The 11,482-nt window shown below is 45.1% G+C and overlaps 1 protein-coding gene across 1 annotated transcript; it reads right to left on the bottom strand.

Moving 5' to 3' along the window:
• Positions 1–5,037: 5,037 nt before the first annotated feature.
• LOC144497046 (uncharacterized) lies at positions 5,038–5,817 on the bottom strand. Its single transcript, XM_078217773.1, has one exon. It carries the CDS (start codon positions 5,815–5,817, stop codon positions 5,038–5,040), a length of 780 nt encoding a protein of 259 aa, XP_078073899.1.
• Between the last annotated feature and the right edge of the window lie 5,665 nt (positions 5,818–11,482).

Genomic DNA, 11,482 nt, shown 5'->3' with positions numbered 1-11,482 from the left:
CAACAGGGTTTTTTGTTTTGCTGTTGTCTATTCCGGTGCCTAGGTCGATACCAGGTGGTCGATCCAATATCATTTCTTTGTTGCGACTTTGTCTCCTAGGCCATTTCAAAGGGCAGTTGAGAGTCAATCACATTGCTGTGGCTCTGGAGTCACATGTAGGCCAGTACTCCATTTAAGGATGGCAGATTTCCTTCCCCAAAGGAACATAAGTGAACCAAATGGGTTTTTTCCAACAATTGACAATGGTTTTATGGTCATCATAGATTCTTAATTCCAGATATTTTTTATTGAATTCAAATTCCATCAGCTGCCATGGCGGGATTCGAGCCCGGGTCCCCAGAACATTAGCTGAACTTCTGGATTAATGATCTAGCGATAATACCACGAGGCCATGTTTCAGAAACTGGTAATAACTTTAATGTAAATCAATTCAAACAAGCTTAGAATTTATTCCAGTAAAAGTTAACTTGTGGTTATCTTACAAGGTCGGGGTAGAGGTGTGAAAGCAATAAACAACAGAGGGTGATCTTTAAGTTTGTAATGGAGCCAAAAAAGCCTTACCTCAATAAAATACTTAAATTACATCTGTAGTTTCCAGATGAAAAGATGCTGAAAGTAAGTTATCATGAGGATTTCTTCATGGATCCAAGGAGTCTGGAGAGAGGACAATCACATCGAGTACTAATGTTAATCGTTCATATGGCCTACATCAAATGGTCAGGTAAAAGTTTATTTTATTGAATTTAGCTGGGTGTTTGCTCACAGAAGACAGCTGCAGTTTTGTTTTCATGTGGGCTGCATCTCATGGGATTGATAGATCACGAAATTATTGTTCATGAGGCCTGCATTGAATCAGGGAAAAACTAATTTTACTTTTCACCACAACGGATGCTGGTGGAGGTCCTGCACAGTTGCAATTTTGAAACAGAAAAACACCTGGAAGATTTCCCTAGTTTGAATCCAGTGGAAGAAATTTACAGTGGTCCTCACAGAGCCTTATGGCAGAAAGGAGGCAGCAGAGTCAGCTCAGAAGCTGTGCAAAGGCAGTGGGTTTCTACCAGCAATCAGTACAGGGAGTGGGGCGTCCACAACTGTGAGGTATTGAAGAAAAGTTGGAGGATTGCTTAGCCAAAAAGCTAACAGAAGGATGCCAGCCCTTGATGCCAGACTTGGGAAATGTTGCTTGATTTATTTTGCGTTTAAAAATTAAATGCTGGCTTCTATAGTTGGCAAAGTGATTATTAATTTTGTGCAGGAATATTGGGTCTAAAACCATTCCCACCAGAGTTTATGCCCATTAACTAGTGTATAATGCTTATCCTTTTTTCAACAAGGCTGTAATCTTAATAATTCTCTGTTCCTCTGGCATCCCAATATCTAAAGGAAAATTGTACCTCCAAAATTTCCATTCCATTCCATACTCCCCGCAGTGTCCAGGATGTAGATCGAATTTGGTCCCGGTGATTTCGCAACTTTAAGTATGCCAGTGTTTCTAATACCTCCTCTTCATCAATATTTAACACACACTGTTTCAATTAACCTCCTCTGTCAATATGATTTCAGCAGCATCTTCTCTCTGGGTAAGGACCAGGTTCTCTTCGTATCTCGGCCTCACTCACTGTCCCTGAGTCTTCATCTCCTTTCTGGTCCCTGATTCACCTACCCATATTCTTATTAATTTTAACTATTTGTTTGTCTATCAAACATTCCCATTATTTAGCTGCCAGTGCTCCTCATCTTCTCTCTTTACATCCTGATTATTATTTGAATTATTAAACTGCCATTCTGTTTCATCCTATATTTTCTGTTTTATCATCCAGGCAGTTCTGCCTTTTCCAGACCTTCCTTTTCCACTTGTTCAGATTCTCCACCACAATCCAGTCTCCTCTTGGATTTAATTTGATTTATTATTGTCACATGTATTAGTATACAGTGAAAAGTATTGTTTCTTGCGTGCTATACAAAGCATATCATTCAGAGAGAAGGAAACGAGAGAGTGCAGAATGTAGTGTTACAGTCATAGCTCAGGTGTAGAGAAAGATCAACTTAATGCAAGGTAAGTCCATTCAAAAGTCTGACAGCAGCAGGGTTCGGTTGGTACATGACCTCAGACTTTTGTATCTCTTTCCCGACGGAAGAAGGTAGAAGAGAGAATGTCCGGGGTGAGTGGGGTCCTTAATTATGCTGGCTGCTTTGCCGAGGCAGTGGGAAGTGTAGACAGAGTGAATGGATGGGAGGCTGGTTTGCGTGTTGGGTTGGGCCACATTCACGACCCTCTGTAGTTCCTCGCGGTCTTGGGTAGAGCAGGAGGCATATCAAGCTGTGATACAACCAGAAAGACTGCTTTCTATGGTGCAGCTATAAAAGTTGGTGAGAATCATAGCTGACATGCCAAATTTCCTTAGTCTTCTGAGAAAGTAGAAGCGTTAGTGGGCTTTCTTAACTATAATGCCAGCATGGGGGCCCAGGACAGGTTGTTGGTGAGCTGGACACCTAAAACCATGAAGCTCTCGACCCTTTCTACTTCGTCCCTGAAAAGGCAGTGACTGCTGCTGGGGTTTCCCACTCTCCCACACAGGGCAGGTGCGGATGAGACAGCCTCAAACCCACTGGGAACTATATTGCCCATGCTGCAAATGGCCCTGGGCCTGCGCAGTGAGGAGCGGCAGTATGGATTCAGGGAGAGAGCCAGCCCGCGGTGCCTGATGGGAGTTGTAGTGCTGCCACACGCAGCGACAGTTGGCGCCCAGCGTTCAGGAGTTGGAATGTGAGGAAGCGCGAGCCCGAGCGGTTGTCACATGGGCGGGGCTGGAATTGGAGGTGTGCACCTGTAAGTCCCAGCTCCAGGTGGTGGGAACCAGGATTGAAGCCGGTTCAAACCCATTCGTTACCCCCTCCCTCACTACCCAAATTTGTCGCTAAATGGAGAGCAGATATTTCCACTTGTTTTAGAGGAATTCAAAACTAGGGCCAGAAATATAAGATGGTCAATAATAAATCCAATGAGTAATTCAGGAGAAACTTCTTTCCCAAGACAATGATTAGAATGTGGAACTTGTTCCCACAAGGAATGGTTGAGACAAGAAGTTTTGATGAATTTAAAGGGAAGCCAGTTGAGTAGATGAGGAGAAAAGAAGGAAGGATCTGCTAATAGGGTGAGATAAAATAGGTAGGGTAAAAGCTCATGTGGAGCATAAGCACCGGTAGAAAGCAAATGAGCAGAATGATTTTTCTGTACTTTAAAAACTAGAAACAGTATTCATGATTTAACTTGAAACCTTCACCTTTTATCAGAGATTGCTCCCCTCCTGGTCAACGTCATTCCCATGCCCCCCTCTCCCACTGCCCTTGCTTTCAGCAGCACCCGTTCCATGGTCAAAATGTCCTTAATTCTATTTCCTCAGAGTTGTTCGGCCTTGGGTCAACCTCCGAGTCTCTCCCCAAGATGGGGATATAACACCAGCAGTCACTCTCCAAGTTACTCTCTGAACACAGTCAATTATAAATCTCATTGGTGTCATGGTGGCACAGTGGTTAGCACTGCTGTCTCAGCGCCAGGGACCCAGGTTCAATTCCCAGCTTGAGGTCACTCTCTATGCGGAGTCTGCATGTTCCCTCCATGTCTGTGTGTTCCTCCGGGTGCTCCGGTTTCCTCTCACAGTCTGAAAGACTTGCTGGTTAGGTGCATTGGCTATGCTAAAAGAAATCTCCTTCAGTGTACCTGAAAAGGCGTGTGGCAACTAGGGGATTTTTCACAGTAACTTCATTGCGGTGTTAATGTAAGCCTACTTGTGACAATAATAAATAAACTTTAACCTTAAACTCAAAGGCACCCCAATGTTACACTTCAAGAGGGAGTGTCATTTCCCACGTCCCGTGTCACTCCCCAAGTCAGGGTCAATCCCAGAGTCAATCCCCAAGCACTTGCTCTATCTCCTTTCCAGCTATCCTTAATGTACCTCCCATGCACATCTCTTGCAGCCCTCACTCCCGAATGCTTCTCTCCTACACACCTCCCCTGTGCCTGTTCTGCAATACCCATCTCTGCTGAACTCCTCGCTTCTACGCATGTGCTGATCCCACTACTCCACATCATCGCTACCTTGGATGCTGTGGGTCTTCCTCTTCTGATCTGCTGTCAAACACATCCCAGGCTACACAACCCACACTGATGTCATCAGTTTGAAAGCCTCCAAGGATGAAGAATGCTATTCCCACACTAGAAATCTCCATCAGAAGTTTACCAGTGGAACCGAGACAGCAGCTGCTATAAGTGAGGTTTTATTCAAATGGGACAATAACAAGTTGGGAATCCACAGCGTACAAAGGGATTTATCCAAATACCCACTTTTTGTTTACATGTCACATAAATAGTCCATAAATAAAATTATCACACTTGCACAGAATAATTCTTTGTTCTTTTTAGTCTGTTCCAATTTTGTTTGTCCCGACACACACATTGCACATATAATCTGTCAGGTCTTCACTTGATGATATTTCTGCAAATGAGGTAACATCCTTTGCAGTCAGCTTGTGCAGATATTTACACTCATTTCCTGTCTGGGTACAAATATGTTCTAGGAGGTCCAACAACTGTGCGAAGATTTTATTACAGAACACACACAGATAGGATTTCCCCTCCTGTGTGAGTGCATTGATGGACCAGGAAATACATTGACTGTGTGAAAACCTTGTCACAAACCTCACACCTGAAAAGTTTCTCTCCGGTGTGGACCTGCTGGAGATTCAGAGATCAGAGTACTGGGTGAAAACCTTGCCCCAAACATCGCACCTCAGGACTTTCTCTCCTGCATGAGTCCTCTCCTGTCCCAGGAGGATGAAGACATGAAAAAAGTTTTATCACAAACCACTTGGACAGGATCCTGTGTGGATCCTCTGGTGCAGCAGAAATTTAGATGATTGCATGAATGATTTGTCACACGTCTCATGATTGAATTGTTTCTCCCTGCCCCCCCTCCCATGTGGGGCAACTGATGGGACAGGAGCTTGGAAACTCTGATGGTTTTGTCACACTTCTTACATGAGAAGGGTTACTTCTGTGTGAATGCATTGGTGTACACGGAGGGTTCGGGACTGCGAGAATGATTTGTCACAAATCTTACATGTGAACGGTTTCTGCCCTGTGTGAATGCGTTGGTGTGCACGGAGAGTTGATGACTGTGTGAATGATTTGTCACACACCTCACACGTGAATGGTTTCTCCCCTGTGTGAATACGTCTGTGTTCCCGAAGGGCAGATGAGTCTGAAAACGATTTGTTACACACCTCACACTTGAATGGTCTCTCCCCTGTGTGAATGCGCAGGTGGACACGGAGATCTGATGAACGTGTAAATGATTTACCGCACACCTCACATCTGAATGGTTTTTCCCCTGTGTGAATGTGTTGGTGTTCGAGGAGGGTTGATGGCCGTGAGAATGATTTATTACACACTTCACACGTGAAAGGTCTCTCCCCAGTGTGAATGCGTTGGTGGTCGAGGAGAGTCAACGATCGAGAGAATGATTTGTCACACACCTCACACGTGAATGGTTTTTCCCCTGTGTGAATACGTTGGTGTCTGCGGAGGGCTGATGACTGCAAGAATGATTTGTTGCACACATCACACTTGAATGGTTTCTCCCCTGAGTGAATCCTCATATGCGTTTGGAGATTGGAGGATTGAGTGAAAGCTGCCTCACAGACATCACACCTGAAGGGTTTCTCCCCAGTGTGAATCCTCTGGTGTATCAGGAGGCTTGAAGATGTCACAAAAACTTTACAGCAAACCTCACACTTGAATCTTTTTCCTTCCATGTCGCAGTCCTGATCTTAGCAGTGTCTGGAGAAGGTAGGATTCTGTGGAGCCCACCTCAAACTTGAACAGCCTCTCCCCTGCAGGAATAAGTCAGTGGTTAATGAGGCTTGGGGAATGAGTGAAACTCTCACCACACTTGGAGCCCACTCACACTTCTTCCCAGTCTCGCACACCGATCATCCACAGCCGATCCTTCGGAAAGGTTGGTTCTGATGGAAGGTGCCACACCACTGACCAGTTTCAGATTTGACGATATGTCAAAGCTCTCCTGACCTGACCGATTTCCAGATGATGGTTTCACTGTCCAACTTTCTCTGTGCTGAGCAGTGCTGTGAAGGGACTGGATGTCTTCCCACAGTTGTGCAGTTGTTTCTTGGGTGCTAGTCAGGATCTATCTGCAGTGACTATCCTCTCTGTATTCTCTTGTGCAGTACGGTACCATCCTTCTGTAAAACAGGAAAAAGAAACATGATTTCCTCCAACTCCCTCTTCTCCTTTGCTGAAGGGGCTGACTCCACAGTTAGAGACTGTTCCACAGTGAGTGACAGTCTGCTAATACCCTGCTGGGGGAATCAGATGCAAGTATTTTCTTTTTTGTTACTTGACTGTCACACACCCCCTGTTTCCAGTAGGGACACTGGATCGTGACCAGGAGCAGACAACATGGCTACTTTCTTTCCTCTGCCCAGACCCCCATCTTCCCAGGCACCATGAGTGCAATGGAAAAGAGAGTCGGGTGGAGCGTAAAACATGCTTTAATTCACTATGAGCTTGAATTGTGCTGACACAGGCCAGTTTTATCCTTAGACTATTTCTTTAATGTACAGAAACTCAGAAGAAATGTTAATTCAATGGAGATTTTTAAATTTCTCCCCTTGTCTTCCAAAATTATTTGAAGAAAATACACTGGGCAGGAAATGCTTGAAGCTAACGAAAATCACACTTCAGTGCAGCTGAATGAAGGGTTCTGGTTTATCCTGGGAAATTAGATACACTGCACTCACTCAGACTGCACATCCCAAATTCAGCTATCAGACACAGCACTGGGCAAAACTATCAGATTGAAGCCGAGGTTTCTCGGAAATGCTGAGGCCTTCAGGTAAAGTATTTAAAGAAGACGTTCAAAGACATTTCAATAAATGTGTTTCTGCCTCTCTCAGATAATAACATCTCACGTTCTCATATTCAGTAATGAGACATCAACAAAACTCAGCCTGCAAATCAGAAGGGAAATGCTTCCAATAAATACACTCAATATCCAACACACAGCTCCAATCAAACAGCTCAGCACAAAGCACCGAGTAAACAGGTCTCTCAGCTGGATCTTCTCACACAGCATAAGGGCCATTTCCACACCTGATTCCCCACAGAATTGTCTGACTGCCTGAACATTAGTGTGGATATTATGCACTGTAATTATTATGAATTCTGCTTTTTCACTCACCATCTCATTTGGTTTTCAGTCCCTACAGGAAGTGAAGCAGCTGTGAAAGAGGAAGAGGAGGGAATGGGCAGAGTGGGTGGGCTCTCTGATTGACGTCTCTCACAGCCAATCCAAATATTTCTCGAGTAACATGAGTTTCCTGAAGCTTGGGAAACTGACCGGTGAAACGGAGGCGACTTTGAGCAGCAGATCAGGTGGGGATTTAAACTTGTCATTGTCCCATCTGAATAAAACCTTACTTATTGCAGCTGCTGTCTCAGTTCCCCCGGTAATGGCCTCTAGTGCTGTTATCGCTAGACTGTTAATCCAGAAACTCAATTAATGTTCTGGTGACCTAGGTTCGAATCCCGCCATGGCAGATGGTGGAATTTGAATTCAGTGAAAAATACCTGGAATTAAGAATCTACTGATCATGAAACTATCATCAATTGTCAGAAAAAAACCATCTGGTTCACTAATATTCTTAAGGGAAGGAAATCTGCTGCCCTTATGTGGTCTGGTCGGCATGTAATTCCAGATGAATTCCTCTGTGTTTGCTGCGAGACTGGTTTTGGTGGTGGTGCAAAAATTGAGCCTTCGGCTGAGAACTTCGATTTCATCTGGTTGAAGTGTGTAGTCTGACAAGTTGACAATGGACTTCCCTGCAGTGGTACTGTTTTCTACTGTGGTACCGGGGGAGGCTTGGTTGCTGCTGGTGGTGATGCTGAGTTTCTCAAGTTTCCTGTTCTTGGTGTGCATGTGGGTGGTGTAGTTCCTTTGTCTCATCTGCTTGGCAGACTTTTGCAGCTAGTCTGAGTGCTGAGCGCAAGTTGAGAATATGGATTCTATCTTGGTTTCCAGGCTGCGGCGTTTTCTGTAGAGCTGGTGTATGAGGTGGTTGAGGAGGGTGAGAAAGGTACGATGGCAAAGTCTCTCAGCATAGTCTGTGTTATAGGTTGACCTGAGTGGGTTTGTGATCTCCACATCATGTAATTCCAGAACTGAGTGGGTTTGTGATCTCCACATCATGTAATTCCAGAGCCACAGCAATGTGGTTGACTCTCAACTGCCCTCTGAACAAGGGCAACTAGGGATGGGCAATAAATGTTGATGTGGAGATGCCGGTGTTAGACTGGGGTAAACCCATTAAGAAGTCTCACAACACCAGGTTAAAGTCCAACAGGTTTATTTGGTAGCACAAGCCACTAGCTTTCGGAGCGCTGCCCCTTCATCAGGTGAGTGGGAGTTCTGTTCACAAACAGGGCATATAAAGACACAAACTCAATTTACAAAATAATGGTTGGAATGTGAGTCTTTACAGGTAATCAAGTCTTAAAGGTACAGACAATCTGAGTGGAGAGAGAGAGTATGTCACACTATCTGTAACCCCCACAACTTGACTGGGCTTGCATTATTAAGTGCTTCAAAAGATTAGTCATTGCACAAATATGGGGGTAGGGCCTGGGTGGGATTGTGGTCGGTGCAGACTCGATGGGCCGAATGGCCTCTTTCTGTACTGTAGGGTTTCTATGATTTCTATGAAATCAATTCTCGCCTCTCAGACTACCTGGATCCACTACAGTTTGCCACAACAGGTCCACAGCAGATGGCATTTCCCAGGTCCTGCACTCAACTCTGGAACACCTAGATGACAAGGAGACCTATGTCAGACTCTTATTTATTGACTACAGCTCAGCCTTCAACACTATTATTCCCACGAAACTCATCTCCAAACTCCCTGGCCTGGGCCTCAGCATCTCTCTCTGCGACTGGATCCTGAACTTCCTAACTCACAGACCACAATCAGTAAGAATAGACAGAACAACACCTCCACAATAATCCTCAACACCGGTGCCCCACAAGGCTGTGTTCTCAGTCCCCTACTATACTCCTTATACACCTATGACTGTGCAGCCAAATTCCACTCCAATTCGATTTTCAAGTTTGCTGACGACACCACCATAGTGGGTCGGATCTCAAAGAATGATGAGACAGGGTACAGGAATGAGATAGAGAATCTGGTTAACTGGTGCGGCAACAATAATCTCTCCCTCAATGTCAACAAAACGAGGGAGATTGTCATCGACTTCAGGAAACGTAAAAGAGAACATGCCCCTGTCTACATCAATGGGGATGAAGTAGAGAAGGTCGAGAGCTTCAAGTTTTTAGGTGTCCAGATCACCAACAATCTGTCCTGGTCCTCCCATGCCGACATTATAGTTAAAAAAGCCCAGCAATGCCTCTACTTTCTCAGAAGTCGAAGGAAATTTGGCACGTCAGCTACGACTCACCAACTTTTATAGATGTACCATAGAAAGCATTCGTTCTGGTTGTATCACAGCTTGGTATGGCTCCTGCTCTGCCCAAGACCACAAGGAACTACAAAAGATCGTGAATGTAGCCCAATCCATCACGCAAACCAGCTTTCCATCCATTAACTCTGTCTACACTTCCCACTGCCTCGGCAAAGCAACCAGCATAATTAAGGACCCCACACACCCCGGACATTCTTCCACCTTCTTCCGTCGGGAAAAAGATACAAAAGTCTGAGGTCACGTACCAACCGACTCAATAACAGCTTCTTCCCTGCTGCTGTCAGACTTTTGAATGGACTTACCTTGCATTAAGTTGATCTTTCTCTACACCCTAGCTATGACTGTAACACTACATTCTGCACTCTCTCGTTTCCTTCTCTATGAACGGTGTGTTTTGGCTGTATAATGCGCAAGAAACAATACTTTCCACTGTATGTTAATATATGTGACAATAATAAATCAAATCAAATTTTTAAAGATCACTGTACGGAGTCTGCACGTTCTCCCCATATCTGCATGGGTTTCCTCCAGGTGCTCCAGTTTCCTCTCATAGTCTGAAAGACGTGCTGGTGAGGTGCATTGGCCATGCTAAATTCTCCCTTAGTGTCGCCAAACAGGCGCCGGAGTGTGGCGACGAAGGGATTTCCACGGTAACTTCATTGCAGTGTGAATGTTAGTAAGCCTTCTTGTGACACTAATAAATAAACTTTAAACTTAAACTTTAAACAGATTCAGTGATGACCTATCACCAAAACTCAGCCTGTAAATGCTTCCAATAAACACTCTCCATATCCAACATACAGCTCAATCAAAAAGCTGAGTGCTCTGATTGACGTTGGTCACAGTCAGTCAGCGAGAGAGAAAACAAAACAGGCAAGTCAATCAGTGTGATTTTGACTTTGTGGGGGCAGGATATTAGTGGCACCGCGCTCCGCCCAGTTCTGCCCAGCGGCTTTTCCACGTAGACTTTCATCCAGTCGGCACTACATTCGTCGGCTGCATGTAGCCCTGGGCCTGCGCAGTGAGGAGCGGCAGTATGGAATCGGGGGAGAGCCAGCCCGCGGTGCCTGATGGGAGTTGTAGTTCTGCCGCGCGCAGCTGCGGTTGGCTCCGAGCGTTCGGGAGTTGGAATGTGAGGAAGCGCGAGCCCGAGCGGTTGAATCGAATTGAAAAGCAGAGATTGATCCTTGGTAGGAACCAGAGCGATAGCGGTGGGAAGATTCACCATTGCAGGAGATTCTCTGTATACAACTGAAGAGGAAAAAGTCACACAAGTCACAACTGTCCCACTGACTGGAGAACATAGAAGAGTTGCAGCAGAAGGATAGTGTGGTCGGTCATGTCAAAGGCTGCAGAAAGGTTGCTTATCTCTCCACAGAAAAAAAAATCAAACAATAATAACAATGGGGTCCATTTTTGGAGGAATAGAATTGAAAAGCAGAGAAGTGATGTTAAACTTGTCTCGAACCTTGTTTGGACCACAGTTGGGAGAGCTGTGCACAATTCAGATCAACATATTGAATAAAAAACAGAAAGGGACTGGAGGAGTTGCAAAAAGCGTTGATAAGGATGATATTGAGAGATTTTTTCCTTGTTATTTGTCACTGCTAGGTGAATCATAGAATCTGAACAGTGCAGAAGGAGGCCATTTGGCCTCAGGTCTGCACCGACTCTCCGACAGAGCATTCTATCCACGGCCAACCCTATATCGCTCCACATATTTACCCCGCTACCTCCCCTAACCGACACATCTTGTGACAGTAAGGGACAATCTAGCATGGCCAATCTACCACCCAATCTTTGGAGTGTGGGGGGGAAACCAGAGCACCCAGAGGAAACACACAATGACACAGGAGAATGTGACAGTCACCCATGGCCAGAATTGAACCTGGATCCCATACGTTGTGAGGCAGTACTGCTCACCAC

The sequence above is a fragment of the Mustelus asterias genome, chromosome 8, assembly GCF_964213995.1.
Source record: "Mustelus asterias chromosome 8, sMusAst1.hap1.1, whole genome shotgun sequence".
NCBI classification, from domain to species: domain Eukaryota; kingdom Metazoa; phylum Chordata; class Chondrichthyes; order Carcharhiniformes; family Triakidae; genus Mustelus; species Mustelus asterias.
This window is presented reverse-complemented; position numbering and strand designations above follow the sequence as displayed.